We start from the raw sequence: 17488 nt of genomic DNA on the forward strand, positions 1-17488 counted from the left end.
GATCAGAGGCATTAACCATTATTTTTGTTTGCCTTTTGCTTGACTAAACAGTTAATAGCTTCAGGGAATCAATGTAGAAGATTCTTAATTAGCATCAAAGAAAGCTTAAAGGGACACCATCAACTTAAAAACCCAAACATTCTTCTTTCTGAAAATCTTTTACGTGTTATTGTTTCAAGTAACAGTGGAGATTGCTATAACTAAGTGAAAGGGATTGAAGACAAATGTGTTTTACTTTGGTATCTGGCAGCACTTTGTGTAGAGTCGGTTTCACTGTTTCCCTTTTATAGTCAGGGGAAGGCAGTTCCCCTGTTTTAGTGGGTCTTTCACACAGTAAAACAAAGAGAAAAATATTTTAAAAAACAATAAAATGTGATTGTAAAACCCCAAATGTGGGCAGGTGCAGTCTTAGAAATGTCAGGCTGGAAGGGGCCTCAAGAAGGCATAAAGTCCACGCCCTTCCCCATCGCCCCCCCATGCTAAGACAGGACCAATACATGAAACCACTTTCAATTCATTTTTGGAAACTGACTAGATTTCAGGTAAAACTGTCAAAAGTGCCCAAGTCACTTGGGTTTCCATACCCCACTAATTTTCAGTGAGAATTAGTCACTTTTGAAAATGGGACGTTGGGTTTGGTTCTTTGGCCTGTGCCAGTCAGGAGGTCAGACTGGATGATCATAACAGTTCCGTCTAGCCTTACATTCTAGGAACTTAAAGTGTACAGTTTTCAAAAGTGCCCAAGGGCCAGATTTACAAAGATGCAAACAGGTGCCTGATAGGATTTTCAAAAGCACCTAAGGAAGTTAGGTGCCTAACTCCCCTTGAAATCAATGGGAGTTGAGTGCCTGACCTGCTTAAGTGCTTTGAAAAATTCCATTAGGCACCAATGTGCATCTTCACCTGCCTAAATACCTTTGAAAGTCTAAGTGACTTAGGCACTTTTGAAAGTGTTCATAGATTTCCTAGGAGCCAGAAGAGGCCATTCTGATGATCATCTAGTTTGACCTCCTTCCTAACACAGGACAGAGAACCTCACCCAGGGAATCCTGCCTCCATCCTAGCAACTTGTGTTTGAAGTAGTGCATGGTTTTCAAGTTGAAGATTGTCCCTTTGGCCCCAAAAACTAGCGTGCTTGCTGATCATCTAAACTGCTTTTCAGACAGTGTGTGGCTGAGACAGATCAGAAGAGACCAGACACTCAGGAACGAGCTACTTCCGTTCCAGTTAGTATTAAGAAAGGGGAACAATTAGTCACTCTATGAAGCAAACACTCACAAGGGAAGACAAACCCACCGGAGATTGTATTGCTGATTCGGACAAAGATCTTCTCGAAATCTGCAAAGTCACTCCAGGAGGACTGGAACATGTGCATAAAGCGATTGACATAGAGATTCTCCATCCTATGGAAAAGACAACAACACTAGAAAGCCATCTGCAGCCTGCTCAGCAACCCTTCTTATACTTCTCCTCTTATCCATAGTGCATTTCATGGTGGCAAAATGTGTGACAGCATCCTCCCTAACCACTGAACTCCGCTGGGCTGCACAGAACTGCGTTCAAATATTTAGTCTCAAAATTTTCCTCCCACTCCCTCTCCTTGGGAGAAAGGAAAAGAAAGCCCCACACGTGACCGATGCTAGCTGTGTCACTTCACGCAGTTGAGGGTGCTCGGGTGCTGGGCGAAGAGGGCCGTATAAAACCTGATTAGAACAGATGGGGTTGGGGGGAGCATAGGAAGTCTTTCACTGGCACGTTGCCACAGGTGTTAGCAACAGCAGAGGGACCAGTGCATTCCAAATCCATGCCACATTGTTTAACATGAAGGTCTAGATGGCCTTGTAGTAAAAGTGCTCTAAGAGCAAAGTATTATAAGTATTATTAATTTTGTCCAGAGTGCTTCTGCCCCTGGCAGCATTGGGGAGCTGCACTGGTGCACTAAGAGAAGTGTTAAAAACATTCCTTGTAGATGAGACACTATTTATCTAGCTATCCCAGGTCCTTATTGATCATGTGGGGGAGTGAGGCTTAGACCTCCCGCATGGCACAGGCCAGAGTACCATACCTAACGTCGCTTGATTTAAATGGGACTTAGGCAACTAAATATCTTTGAAGATTCGGTCCTTACCGACTTGCAAAAGGTCACAACACAGAAAGCCTGTGGCAGGGAATGCACTAGGGCTCCCAAGTCCTAGGCCAGGCCCTAGCTGTCTTTCCTGGAATTTCACTCAACCTGATCTCCAGAATACAAGCAGCACCGACAGCTGCAGGGCAAGCTTCTCCAAAGCATCCCAGCAACATGCCTCAGCCCTGGAGGGGAGGGAGGTCAGCTCCTGTGCAAATCCAAGAAACATCCCAAGGACTTTTTGCCCTCCTCTGCAGCGAGGGGCACAAGTCACTTGCAGGTTTAAACTAGTGCCAATGGTAGATTCTCTGTAACACTTTAAATCAAGATTTGAGGACATCAATAATTCAGCCAGAGGTTGCAGGAGTAGGAGGATGAGGTTCAGGGGCCTGCAATGTGCAGGAGGTCAGAATTAGATGATCACGATGGTCCCTTCTGGCCTTAAAATCTAGAAGTCTATGAGTTTAAGGCCAGAAGGCTCCAGCAGAGCATCTTCTAGTCTGACCTCCTCTATCTCACAGGCCACAAGTGCCACCCAGCACCCACACACGAAACCCAGCAAGTGAAATTAGTGCTAACTGTAGGGGTGGCTTATGATGTGGACAGCTGTCATCTGAGGAGTGGACTATGGGTGGGGTTTTCAAGCATGCCTATGTAATTTAGTCACCTGGCTCCCTTTGAAAATCCTACTCATTCCACATAGGACCCAGCATCAGAATCTCATGCTTCTGTTGAATATGGCAGGAGCCATGGAGGATTTCCCCCTTGAGCCTATTCCTGCAAATGCAGGATGTGTTTTTCTGCTAAACTCATGTTTGTTTTATTGTTACCTTCCTCTCCATCCCCACATTCCTCTCTCCTACCCACCCATTGCATTCTGGCTGACTTGTGGACTGTCAGGTCTCTGTCACTTGTTCATAGAATGGGAGCCCTGGTCTCCCATTGGGGTCCTTTGATGTTACTGCAGTAGAAATAATAATCTGTTCTTCTGTAACAGGCATGTGCCATGGGCAAAGGCAGGATACTGGACTCAGTGGACCAAAAAGTCTAAACTGGTATGAGAAATCCTATGTTTAAATAGTCTTTACAATTTTTTACAAGAATCACATCCAAAATTAACACCAGACAAATCTAATATCTGAGCGATAGAAGAGGGGATATCATCCCTGGGTGTAATCTATGAGGGTTTTAATGTACTAGCTGATAATATATCATGCAGGAAGGCAGGACAGTAGATAGCATTTCTCAATATGGTGCTGACATTAATAACTGGCTGAAAGAGTGAGGGAAGAGGTTATAATAAATGGCAATATAAGGCAGAAGGCAGTAAAACAATAGGGCGGAATGCCCAGGTTTTGAGAACTCTCTCTGTTATTCAGTCCATGGGATAACATGATGTTCTATTTAATTCAGTGAAAACCACAAGAGCCAAATAACTTGATTTAAGAAACAGTCTGAATGCAGCCCTGGGAGTCAGACACTCCCCAGTTCTAATCCCAGTTCAGACACATGCTTCCTTTATAGCTTTGGTCAAGTCACTTCACCACTCTGTACCTCAGTTTGCCCGCCTATAAATAGGGCTAATCAGACTGACCTACTTCACAGGGGGGTGGTGAGTCTGACGGTTAGCAAAGTGTCACACAAATATGACGCTTTATTATTATTAAAAATAAATCACTTCTTTCAACCGACAGGTTAGGAGCGGGCTGGAATGAAGGCAGGGCTTTGTGCTAACACTACCAATTTGCTGAGTAGAAACTTAACAAGCAACACGAAGATGAACTGGACAATGGGCAAGGAAGGTCTGCAAAGACTACCTGAAAACTGGAAGAAACGGTTTGTGGGAAAGGGGCCAGAAACATGAATTCCCGGTCAGTAAACATCGATTCATGCCCCTTGACAAGAACTGCACTAGAGGCAGCCAGGGAGGACAAAAGACTGAGGTGGCAGGGAGAAATAGTTTGTGAAAGGACCCCAGAATGTGACAGCAGCAAATGAGGCAAAAAAATGGTGCTTGGCTGCATGGAGAGGGAATTTATTCACAAATCAAGGGAGATATGATGCTGAACAGGGACAGGTATGAAATAGTCTGTTTGTATCTGCGTACCACGATTATAACAGAAGAAGTAACAAGAGGTTCCTGAGTGGTGCGCTAAGAGGGAAAGTTGGTGGGAAAGGAGATGATTTACAGGACATCCGATCATAGTTTATAGGGACCAGAAAGGATCCTTCAAAGACCTAGAAAAGGCCTTTTTCTGAGCATCAAGAAGGGAGAATAAAGTATGGACATGGTTTTAAGCTAAGGCTGGAAATCAGGAAGGTTTGCTTTTCCCAGATGGTCACTGGATGTTGGATGAGTCTCAAGAGGAAGCAAGAAGTGAGCAGAATTGTAAGTGAACTGACAGTCCCTATTTGGGAAAGGTCTGTCCAGTTTAAACTTCCTGCCCAGCCAGACCCAGCAGGATATAAAGCCCTAACTAGCAAGTTAACAAAGCACTTAGCTTTACAAAACTAAATATGCAGAAAATCATTTCAAACACTACCAAGCTACAGCTGCCTCTGGGGTAAAACACTGTTGCTTTTTAACAGTGCACAACAACCACATACGACATAGTAGTTTAGTTTAAGATAGGAAGTGCAGGGTATCATATCCACTTGAAACTGTACAGGGAACGAAAATGTAAATCCTCAGACTGGAACAGGACACCAGGATTAACTCCCATACACTTGCAAAATGTGCCATGGGATCATTAGATTCTAGACAGACTTTTGCAAGAGACATAAAACAGAAGGCAAAAGACAGTGCCTCTAGCAGCAGTGGCTCGTGCTGGAGCATCAGATCAGCACAGATGCTGAAGGAACGGTACCACCTCCAGAATCAATACTTTTCTTCATATTTTTTTTCTGGCATGGTAGATCTCCCACCCAGGGACGGCCCAGTTTTGATCCTGCTCAGATTGGGAGCCTAAAGGAAAGCCTGACATAGAGGTACAGTCCCAGAGAGACATTACAGCAAGATTTTTGGAAGTGACCATTGATTTGGGGAATATGCCCAGCTTGAGATCCTTGGGCCGGAGTTTTCCAAAGTGCTGAGCCCCCGCATCTCCAGCTGAAGCCAGTGGGAGCTACAAGTGTTCAAAACCGCTGAGAGGCAAGTCCAAAGTGTTCTAGGTTGGGCATTCACAAATGGGGTAGCCCAAAATTAAAGGCCACTTTGGAACCCTGGCTGGAAGTGACCCCAATATTCCTACTGGACAAACCCACTTAGTAATCTAGGACTGGAGCTAGGGTTCTCTCTAAAGTCTCTTCCCCACCCCTCAGTTCTTGTGAAGTTGTGCTCCTAACAATGCAAACAGGAATAACAAATCTGAATCCCAAGGCAGTGAGAGGAGAGTATACAACCCAGATAATTTAAAAGGAAATTAATGGTCTCTGCAGATTCATGAGGCTACCCACTGGAGAAACAGTTATTTCCTGCTGCCAGCTAACATGGATGCAGCAGCCTCCTCTGCGATTCCTGGTTTAGTCTAGAATGCGAGGTTATCATGCTGCTTTGCTCTGCTCCAGGGAGAGACATGCATGCAGCCATGCCTAGCGGTTTGAAAGCCAGTTCACAGGAAAGGAAACCACAATGCTTCCTCTGCTAGAACAACTTCCCTTCCAAGAACTCAGAACAAAACTCTTCTCTCCATTCAGCAATCGAGGCACTATAGGGAGCCTTGGCACATCATGTAAACAGGAGCGAGGGAGAAATGGCTGGGAATTGTTTGCAGTATGGTATCTTCACATCCATGCCATTGGCCTAGGACAGCCATGCATTCTGGGATTCCAGCACAGAGTTCAGGGCAAGGTCTGGGGTTTGTCAGATGCTGTAATTAATATTATCACCTTTTAGATCAGCCAGCCTGTGCTCTCAACACTGGCCCAAGGACTGCGGCTGGTGCAGTATATATGATTTCCCTCAGTAATCTCTTGAGAGGAGTTCAGTTTGAAATGTTCCATGTGATGGTGCTTACACCATTTCCCCTGGGAGACTATTCCATGCTCTTAGGACATTTTCCACTGGCTCAAGTTCACCCCATTCCTCCCAGTTACACCCTAGCTTACAAACACTCTCCACTGCTGTTCTCTGCAACACTGAACCTCTCCTGAATACTAACCCTGCCACTGAGTCCTAGCTACTTTCAGACTCTGGCGTCCCAGTGCCCCAACACTGGGATTTTATTTCTTCTGTTTAAAAAAAAATTGCTTCCCAATTTCCTTTCTTTGCTCTTTGCTTCTGGAGAATAGCTGCCATCAAGATGCAGTGAAGTGTGGAGTGGCAACCCACTGGAGACACGAGCTCTTCCCACTCTTCTAAATGCTCTGTGCATTTCTCATTACTGTTATCAGGACATCTGGTAACATGCTGCAAATACCACAGCTAGCTTTCACATGTGGCTGCTCTGCCTATGTCACCAAAGAGCCCTGCAATGTAGCCCCCTGGGGCTGGGAAACAGGCTTCTCACACTAGCTAACATTGTAGCCTCTCCTTGTGAATACATGCTTTAAAAGCTTGCGATGACCTGTGCTGCAGTAAAGGTAACTGGCACAGATCCTAATAATCACAGAATAAGGAACGTGTCCCTGGATCAGTGTTGGCTCTATAATGCCTCTGCCCTTCCTCTTCAGGGCATGCCTTCCTGAGCATGCGCAACCAGTGTCTGGACTGAGAGAGAAGCCTTAGGAGCATTCGCCAGTTTCTTGTGCCTGGAACCCTTTCTGTGAAGTTGCCCCCACTTAGCTACAAGCCCCCCTTTTGACAGTATAACACTGAGTTGCCTGTTCTATGCCTGCCTCATTGCAGGCGCTGCTCCCTGGAGGGCAGGCAAATGTCACAATGTCATCCATCCTGCAGGCTTCTCAGAGCACCATAGCTACACCCATGCCTGGAGCCTCCTCCCAGCCTTTCTGTGGGACAGTGTCCCCGAGCCACTGTGCTGCTGACCTGAGCAAAATGTTTGCAGAGAACCCTGAAACCAGAAGAGACTTGCTTGGTTTAATCACAAACGCTAAACTTCATCACAAACATTGAACTCAGCTCTGGTTTGCCTATAGCTCTGCTAGAGATTGTACAGACAGCCTCCGAACCAGCCTCAGATTTCAAAAGGTGTCACTTCCCTTTGCTCCAATGCAAAACCAGGGGCAGCTATTTTCACTGAGCTTCACGCTGAGTTTCTTCAAAGGAGCAACTCAGAGCTAAACCCAGGCGCCATGAATCGAACATGATCAGCCGTGAAGGAAGAATTTGCACAGCCTGGAACAGCCAACTTTCACACGGTCTAGTTAAGTGTCAATGATTCACACGTTCCAACTAGAAGACCCACTTATCTGATGAATCACAGTCTGCACCCTATAAAATGCTGGGCTTGAAAGCCTGGTTTCACAGCCCCCCAAACTCTACCTACTGAGCTGAAAGAGAACTCTCCTAAAGCTGTCAGCAGTAGCAGGTCCCATCCCCTAACTTTGGAACAGGCACTAGAGAGAAGTAGAACATATAGCTACTCATGTTATCACAGAGAAAGCCAGTGGTGGATCTGAGAATAAAGAGTTTCTGGGATGAACTCCTGGCTCTTTCCATTAACCATAGAACACAGTCCCCCTCAAGAACTGAATCCAGGACTCCTGACTCTCTGTACTCTGCTCTAACCTCTAGGGAATATATCTTAAGTATTATGGGTAAACTATGTAAAGTGCCTAAGTGACTTAGGAACCTAAGTCTCATGAAAGCCTATGGAACTTGGGCTCCTAAGACTGGATTTACAAAGTTATTTAGGTACCTGAAGATGCAGCTTTGCGTCTAGTGAGGTTTACATAAGCATGTAAGTGGGTTGGCACCTAAATCCCATTGATTTCAAAGGGAGTTAGGCACTTCTAAAAATAGCTCTAGGCATCTGCTTGCATCTTTAGGTGCCTAAATATCTTAGAAAATTTGATCCCAAGCTACTTAGGCACTTTGGACATGTTTACCCCATGTCTTTAAAAACCCACCTCCAAGATTCTCCTGATCTACAATACTTTTGAATATTTTGGACACTATCACTGTGTACTGTACATCCTTTTCCCTCTATGTCCTTGCAGTTTCAAATTGTACTGCTTTTCACATCTTGTCCTAAAGAGCTGAGTTGTTTTGTTTTGTACTGTTCAGCCGCTGCTGCATTCTATCCCAGAGGTGGCTGCATTTCAGTGGTAGGTGAAATGATTCTTGTATCTAGTTTGTGTAGTAAGAAGTGACAGCTTAAGGCCTGTAAAACAGGCTAAGGCCTAAATGGAAAAAGCCCAAGTGAACAGAAGTATAACGGGTCACTCAAGTTAACTGAGACTGGTATAGGAAAGTGCTGATTCTGCAAGGCTGTAAGACTGCCAAAATATTACTAAAATATGTAGTGGGTATAAGAGGTACCAAGATACTAACTCTCTGAAATGACACTTTGATGGGTAGAAATGATACATGGAGTGGCGGTGCCCAAATCAGCCAATCAACGGAAAAAGGTGGTATTAGACTACGTCAGGAGGGTGGCAACTACCTACGTGAAAGGGGGGCAGACCGAAAGTGTATGTAACAGTGTATAAAAGAGGATGTCAGAGGGAATACCGGTGTCCGGTCTAGGGGATAACGGAAAGTCCCGCCGTTGGGCCGAGACCATTGTAACGCCGCCAATATGAAACTGACCCAGAGATACTCTGTAAGTCATTTCTCATTGTGCCGCACGCAATAAACCTCGCTTGGGCGCCTTCGTTGCTCAGCTAATCTGTGGTCGTGTCGATTCATTCGATCGTGAGAGCCGTCTCAGTTTCCTGCGCAGAGCTGGGACAGCATCTACACAGGGACACACGCACGCAGCCTACACTGATAAATACCGGTGACAGCATCCACCAACACACCGAGTACAACAGTTTGTAAAACGCTTTGGGATCCTGCAGGCTGGTTGGTGCTATATTGATATAAGATTACATTATTAAGAGGTCTTCTCCCCTTCTGCATGGTGAAACAGTAGCATTTGAGGGTTGATAGAGCAGGCCTACCTGTGGTATCAAGTGAGAAACTCAGAAAAATATACATTGCAAAACACCTTCTGACCTGAAGAAGAGCTCTGTGTAAGTTTGAAAGCTTGTTGCGCTCACCAACAGACAATAACAGATATTACGTCGCCCACCTTGTCTCTCTGTGTCATTATGTCACCTTATTTCATTGACAATAAATTAGAGGATTGTTCTTTAGAAATATATATAGAAATGATGCAACTAACAACTTGACAACTGCTTGCAGAGTTATGCTTGAAACAAACAGATCCACTTCCCTGGAAGTCAAATTCATCGACAAATCTGGCCTTTATGGAGAAATGAAACTCAATCATCTGGTCAGCATTTACAGTCTGTTAGCAACAACTGCAGACTAGAAATGCCTTTTCAGTTGCCCTCCTGCTTTTAGGACTCTTTAATCTAGCAGGCAAAGGCACAGCAAGATGCACTGCTGGAAGTTCAAGATAGAAAAATTAAAACTAATAATCAGGTGCCATTTTGTCACCATCAGGGTAATGAACCATGGGGGCAACTTTCCAAGGTTCCTGGTGGATTCTCCATCACCGAAGTCTTTAAATCAGTACTGGGTATCTTTCTAAAGAATGTGTTGTAGCTCAGCCAGAAGTTATGGGCTCAAGGCAGGAGCAGGAATTCTCTGGTCTGTGTTATACAGGAGGTCAAACTAGGTGATCTAAGGTTCCTTGTGGCCTTCACAACCAATGACTCTATGAAATAGCAAGATCTCTGTATCTGTAAATCATACAACTTTCTTTGCTGAACTTTCCTTCCCTTTACCTTACCAACAAGTTGTCCCCATCTTTCCCCTTTAGTCATTAATAAAAATATGGGGGCACTGGATTCAGAAGAAAAAGAAATTCCCTCCAAACCAGATCCTAAAAAAACCCCTCTCTCATGTTGAGAAATTTTCAGAGGACTAAGGGAGTCAGGCACCTAAATCTGGACTTCTAATCCCCTTAAGCTTCTTTGAAAATCCCAAACTTATTTCTTGTAAGGATCGACGGGGCCTAGACTCAGGCCTGTAGGCCGCTGCTGCATCCACATCACCCCCCCCCCCCCCCAGTGGCTCTACTAACTGGAGAACTGGGACCCCCAAAGGCCTTAAGCTCCATTAAAGGTATTGCCCACAAGGGCCTGACTGGAGGAGCTCTGGAGTCCCTGATTGGGCCAGATACACTATGTAAGCCAGAAAGAGACACAAGAAGTTGTCTGCAGCAGTGTGGATCCTGGCTTGCTGCTGCTATCTGACTTGACCTGCTCCTGGTTTCTGTCTTGTCCTGATCCCTGCCTCTGGTTTCCGACACCGGCTCCAATGCTCTATGACTCTGACCCCGTCTCTGACCCTTTACTCCTGCTCCGTCCAAGGCTTGGGTGTGACATTCCTCAAGTAGTGTCATTGAAACCAATGGGACTATGTGAATAATAAGGTACTAAGCACAGTGAGTAGGGGTATCAGAATCTGGCCTTTAATAATAATGGGTATTTGCTAGATGTGAGCATCAGTCAAAGGGGAAACCTTGAACTCTCTTCTGTAACATCAATTTAATCACATGTATTGTAACACCCATAGTTTTCTGCTGCTGTTAAGAACAAGGTAGCGATGAGCCATAAGAGGGTGTGCATTATTCAGCTATTCATTCATGCCTTGAGTACACTGGGGAGCATAAGAAGTGCCTACAGCTGCTGGAGAAAAGTACCAATAGACTGTTTGTGCATACCCTGTTTGTGCTATTTAGAGTCTGGCTCCTTCTCTTAAAGTGCCATTTTCGCATTTTAAAAAAACAACAAAAGTGTCAGTCCACTATGAAAAATCCTTTGCAGGAGAAGGAAAAGTACCAGGGGGAAGAAAAAGAGATACACCACTGTGGAACTTAAGTGGGGCTGAACAGGATGGATGTTCTCTTGTGCTCTCCTCTCTCCAATTTAGCAACAGTAGAATTCTGTGTAACGTGACATGCGAAGGCATTTTATTCTTGTTTCGGTGGTGAACGCCAAACACACATTGTTGTAAGTTGGGGCATGACTGTGACATCATAAAGAAGACCCAATGAGAGCATGGCTTGGGACAGTCCCGGTACCCAGCACTCTGGGAAATAACAGTCCTTAGTTTGGATCAAGTCAAGCTGGCTGACATTAACACCACCTGGCTCCTCTAACAGGCAGCAGCGCAGCTTTTAAAACAGCATTAAAAAATTAAGATACCTAATGATTAATAGAATCAAAGACAGAACAACATACTGACTTGTCTAGTTCAACCCCTGGTGTGTAGGACAAGCTTGTTTTCAAGTGAGGATTGTCCGTCAGCTGGCGATTATCTCATTCCCCTTGTACTCTTGTAAAGAGTGCCAGTGCCATGGGATCATTCACGCTGATGAACGGTCACAACAGTGTTTCATGAATGATGTTAGAGATGCAGGCATTGGTGGGTTAGCTGGAGATTTCACTAACCCACATGCTTCAGACAAGTTATGCTTAATTGTGGATTACCCCACCAAAAGATATTGTACACTACATGGCCAGCCTTTCTATCTTGGCTTGTCCCAATGTCTCTTTTCCTCCCCAGTCTCACCAAAGCACCATCTAGTCTTTAGTTTTTAAATTTAAAACAAGGGAAACATCTTTAACAAAAAATGTTATGCATATTGCCTCCCCCTGCTCCGCTTTTCTGATCAGAAATTCTGCAGATTCCAAGAGCCCCCCAAATACATACGCTTTGGAGTAGTTCATAATGAAATCGACTCCCTTCTCACTGTCAAACTGGATGTCACGAGGCAAGTCATGGTGAGAATTTGCATCAATGCTTAAAGGAAAGCCGGGGTGCCATTCCTTCCATCTGAGAAAGCAAAGAGAGAAAAAGGAAAGGAGTGGTGTCAACCATATAAAAAGCACAGCATCTTTAATATTATTATTGTTGATAATTTGTATTACCATTAAAAGCTGCTATACTGGGTTGGACTATGATCCATCTTTAGAGCCCTGCATGGATACAAAAATGTGGATCCGCATCCGAACCATATCCGCATCCATGAGAATCAGTTTCTATCCAACCTGCAATACCTATTTTATATTTATCCGAATGGGCACCACATCTGCATCTCCCCCAGATGCCTATCAGCTGTTTGGCAACCAGACCCCCTTCATCCTACCCCTCCTCCAATCAGCTGTTGCGTGGTCAGCCAAAACTTACACTTTTGGTCACCACAGCTTCCATGGCAATAAGCTCCACAGTTAGTTGTGTGAAAAAGTACTTATTTGTATTAAACCTGCTATCTAAGAATTTCCATCAGTCACTGCTGGTTTTTGTATTGTGGGAAAAGGTAAATAACGCTTCTCTATTCACTTTTTCACACCAGTCTTGATTTTATAGTCCTCTATCATGTTCCCCCTTAGTCATCTCTTTTCTAAGGTGAGCAGCCTAATCCTTTTATTCTCTCTTCGTTTGGAAGCCATTCCATACCCTTGACCAACTTTGTTGCCCTTCTCTGAACTTTTTCCAGTTCCGCTATATTCTTTTTGAGATGGGATGATCAGAACTGGATACAGTATTCAAGGTGTGGGCGCACCATGAGTTTATATAGTGGCATTATGATATATTTGGTCTTATTTTCTATCCCTTTCCTAATAGTTCCTAACATACTGTTAGCCTTTTTGACCGCTGTTGTGCCCAGAGCAGAGGTTTTCAGAGAATTATCCATGATGACCTCAACATCTCTTGCTTGGGTGGTAAGACCTAATTTAGAACCTATCGTATATTTATAGTTGGAATTATTTTTTCCAATGTGCATTACTTTGCACTTATCAACACTGAATTTCATCTGCCATTTTGTTGCCCAGTCACCCAGGTTTGTGAGATCCTCTTGTAACTCCCTCAGAATCTGCTTTGGACTTAACTATCGTGAACAATTTTGTATCATCTGTAAACTTTACCACTTAACTGTTTACCCCCTTTTCTCAATCATTAATGAATATGTTGAACAACATAGGTCCTGGTACAGAGACTTCAAGTTGCAGTGGGGAAGGTCTAAGTTGGACATTAGGAAAAAGTTTTTCACTAGGAGGGTGGTGAAGCACTGGAATGGGTTACCTAGGGAGGTGGTGGAATCTCCATCTTTAGAGGTTTTTAAGCTGTGGCTTGACAAAACCCTCACTGGGATTAATTAGCTGAGGTTAGTCCTGCTCTGAGCAGGGGGTTGGACTAGATGACCTCCTGAGGTCCCTTCCAACTCTATGATTCTGTGACCCTGCTACTTACCTTTCTCCATTCTGAAAATTGACCACTTATTCCTACTCTTTTTTCCTATATTTCATGATCCATGAAAGGACCTTTCCACTAATCCCATGACTTCATAGTGTCTTTAAGACACTTTGGTGAGGGACCTTGTCAAAGGCTTTCTGAAAACCCAAGTATACTACATCGGCTGGATCACCCTTGTCCATGTGTTTGACTTTCTTAAAGAATTCTAATAGATTGGTGAGAGATGATTTACCATTGCAAAAACCATGTTGACTCTTCTCCAACAAATCGTATTCATTTATGTGCCTGCTAATTCAGTTCTTTACTATAGTTTCAACCACTTTGCCGGTACTGAAGTTAGGCTTACCGACCTGCAATTGCCAGGATCATCTCTGGAGCCTTTTTTTAAAATTGGTGTCACATTACTTATCCTCCTGTCATCTGGTACAGAAGCAGGTTACATACCACAATTAGTAGTTCTGCAATTTCATATTTGAGTTCCTTCAGAACTCTTAGATGAATCTCATCTGGTCCTGGTTTCTTATTACCGTTTAGTTTATTAATTTGTTATAAAACCTTTTTTACTGACAAATCAATTTGGGATAGTTCCTCAGATTTGTCACCCAAAAAGAATAGCTCTCATGTGGGGATCTCCCCCTCATCTTCTGCAGTGAAGACTGATGTGAAAAATTCATTTAGCTTTTCTGCAATGGCCTTGTCTTCCTTGAGTGCTCTTTTAACACCTTTGTCATCCAATGGTCCTGCTGACTTGTTGGCAGGCTTCTTGCTTCCATTTTATTGAGAGTTTTTTCGTCTTTAACAAGTTGCTTCTCAAATTCTTTCTTCGCCTGCCTTATTATACTTTTACATTTTATGTGACAGAGTTTGTGCTCCTTCCTATTTTCCCCATTAGGATTTGACTTCTAAATTTTAAAGGATACCTTTTGGCTTTTAACTGCCTCCATTACTCTGCTGTTTAGCCATGGTGGCATTCTTTCGGTCCTCCTTGTCTTTTTTGATTTGTGGTATATATGTAATCTGAGACTCCATTATGGTGTTTTAAATGGTCTCCAAGCTGCTTGCAGACATTATACTCCTTCTGACTGGTCTTTTTAATCTCCATCCAGCTAGCATCCTCATTGCTGTGTAGTCCCAGAGTTATCTTAAAAGGTAAGCCAATGCCAATGTGATCCCACGTGCAATGGGAAACCTGCCGGTCACCAAGGAAGAAGGGAAGCGATGGGGAAGAAAGGCTTAGGGAGAAAGAAGGTTGCAAATCTTTCCTGTATTAAGACTGGAAATAAGGGTGAACTGTCTCCAATTGGTTATTAGTCGAGGGCAGTAATTGGTAAGGATGAGATTTTTGTCATGGTTATTTTTAGTAAAATCACAGACAGGTCATAGGCAACAGACACCCAGGTGCCTGTGACCTGTCTGTGACCTTTACTAAAAATAACTGGGGTGGGGAGGGACTGACAGCTGAAGTCTCACTGTCCCAGAATGGGGCACAGCTCAGGCTCCAGCCGAAGCTCCAGCCCTGGCTGAAACAGCGTGTGGGGGACGCTGCACAGCCCCCGCAGATGCAGAGACGCACAGACCCAGATCCAGCCCTTGTTGAAGGGAGGGGGGTGCACACTACCCATTCCATGGCAGCTTATGCCCACTGCAACACAGAGGTCAATGACTACATAAGATGCAAAGATGTGGAGAAGCAGGCCCATGATGTAGATATAGGGCCACACCCCAAGAGACACTGAAATGCCCTTTGACTTCACTAGGAGCTGCAGTTGCTTAGCACCTCTCAAGATTTGGTTCATAATATATAAGCATACATAACTCATTCACCCCACACTCTCATGCACTGGGATGGATTTGGTCAGCACACAACAATACAACACCATTTTATTAATAATAGCAACACCCGTTACAGATAAGGAAACACATGGAAAGCCTAGGTGACCTGCCTCAGAACTGGACTAAGTTCTCAGAAGTCCCTGCTGCCTCATTCATTCAGACACATTCTGTTTCACTCAGAAGGAGGCAAACGGAGAACTACAACTTAGTACAAGAGAGGACTGCAGCTGATCTGCTCCAGCAGGTAGCGCGGGAACCCAGATGACACTCAGAATCATTATGCCCCCATTACCCGCCTGGAGGACTGGACAGTGAAGGATAAAGAAAATCTGCCTTTAGCCCTTCCAGATGAAATTCAGCTCCGTGCAAGATGCCCCCATGAAACTGCACCGATGATATCCCTCTTAAACCTTCAAAACAGAGCGTATTTGGGACAAGTAGTTCATAGCCTGTGCTGGCCGTCTGCATAGGGGTGAATTTCACCCTTAAGGAATTCAGCCTCAGTGAAATGTGCCTACTAGACAATATGGTCCTTCCACTGGGCTTTAACCATGACCTGCAGAGACCCTCTCCTGGGGCAAGGGAGAAGTTCTGTCTCCACCCAGTGACCAGCCTCCCTGCAGAAGCTGCCAGCTTGTAACTCTTCTCCCCGATGGAGTCAGCAGCAACAAGGGCCGGGTTCAATATCTCAGCGTTTCTCTCAACAATACAAGACAGAACTAGCTTGAGTCCCCACCCAGTAATCTGAGAAAACTATACACCACACTTGGGCGCTGTTAAGAAACAATACTTTCCCACTCACAAGCACTGAGTCGATGTATAACAAAAGAAAAAACTTGTATTAAAAGGGGAAGTGGACCCAGTGTTAAATTTGGGAAAACACCACAACCATGATTCAAAAGCATGTAACCATAAGCAAAAACCCAACTCCCAGTATGTTGGACAATGTCCTTTGCCTCAGTTTCCCACCTTGCATTGTGAAAGTCAGACAAATGAATGGCCCTTGTACTCCCCTTTCCACCCGCTGCTCCCCACTCTCGGCTGATTGTCTTTGGTCAGTGACAACCCACAGTTCAGGGTTCAGTATGTTCAGTACGTTCACAGGGGTTCATCTCCAGCACCTGGAAGGAGGGGGGCACTGAGCAATGCTTCTGCTGCTATCTCTACCGCTGCTGGCTGCTTGCTGCCTCTGATTCCCCTCACTACCCCTTCTGCGATGCCATGTGCTGAGGTTCCACCCTTTAGCAATTTCACTGCATAGGGGGAACCTCGCTGCTTCTGCTGCTGCTGCTTCTTCTTCATCGTTTTCACTGCAACACTGTGCCTAGAGCAGGTCTAGAGCTTAGCTCCGAGACAGGTTCATCAGTGATTGCAGTTCTAATAATGATTGGCAAGACACAAGGATCTCAGCTGAGTCCAATAAGCTCTGTCTTTATTCACTAGGAAGGGGAGGGTCCAGTGATGTCTAGGACTCTTAGGCAGAGGCCACACCAACAGGTAGAAACACCTATGCCCACCTCCTCTGACTCTCATTGGCATGTGGCACCCCATCTCCAGCTCAGCAAGTGAGGTTCAGTTCTGTTGCCCTTCACTCACACAGTAAAGATAACATCATTTCATTACCCCTGCAGTCAAGCGTGAGTTGTAACCCAAACCAGCCACACCTGAACACTTTGGCAGAGAAGCTCTGTCTGCTGAACATTTATGTCCATGCAAATACAGTCTGCTCCTGGAATCTTTTTCCCCAGTTCACCACTTGCTCATTCAGACCCTGCTTTCAAACACGTGGTGGTTTCGTGACACAGACAGAACTAGGCCTCCCTGGGCAGTTGACATTACAAATCAGGAATGTTGAAACTCACCGATACATTTTTTGCCGTTCTTCAAGTTCTTTGCGTCGGTGCTGCTTGAGGATCTGAGTCTTGTCATCTCGGGGCAGCTTTGCTGTGAAAAAATGAAAAAAACAGTGCTGTGAGGTTTCTTTGCCCTTCACTGTCCAATCCTCCAGGTGGGTAATGGGGCATAATGATTCTGAGTGTCAGTCATTATCTGGGTTCTCCTACTGTCTGCTGTAGCAAATCAGCCGCAGTTCTCTCTTGTACTAAGTTATAGTGGACAGTTTGCCCCTGCTGAGTGAAAAACAATGTGTCTGAAAAGCAAAAAGGCTGTTTTCAACCCCAGAATTACTGCCCTGC

General features: G+C 44.7%; 1 protein-coding gene across 2 annotated transcripts in view; it reads right to left on the minus strand.

Annotated features, from left to right (window-relative positions):
• Nucleotides 1–17488, minus strand: part of ALOX5 (arachidonate 5-lipoxygenase) — a 48646-nt gene that overhangs the window by 14365 nt on the left and 16793 nt on the right. For both annotated transcript variants that reach the window (XM_067534724.1, XM_067534805.1), the window contains exons 3-5: nucleotides 17156–17237; nucleotides 11916–12038; nucleotides 1297–1403 (exon numbers count right to left, since the gene is read on the minus strand). In XM_067534724.1, coding sequence (XP_067390825.1) covers nucleotides 1297–1403; nucleotides 11916–12038; nucleotides 17156–17237 — 312 coding nt within the window. The remainder of the gene's footprint in view (nucleotides 1–1296; nucleotides 1404–11915; nucleotides 12039–17155; nucleotides 17238–17488) is intronic.

Source organism: Emydura macquarii, unplaced genomic scaffold, assembly GCF_026122565.2.
Source record: "Emydura macquarii macquarii isolate MOO-44397 ecotype Brisbane River unplaced genomic scaffold, CSIRO-AGI_Emac_v2 contig_67, whole genome shotgun sequence".
Taxonomy (NCBI): Eukaryota; Metazoa; Chordata; order Testudines; family Chelidae; genus Emydura; species Emydura macquarii.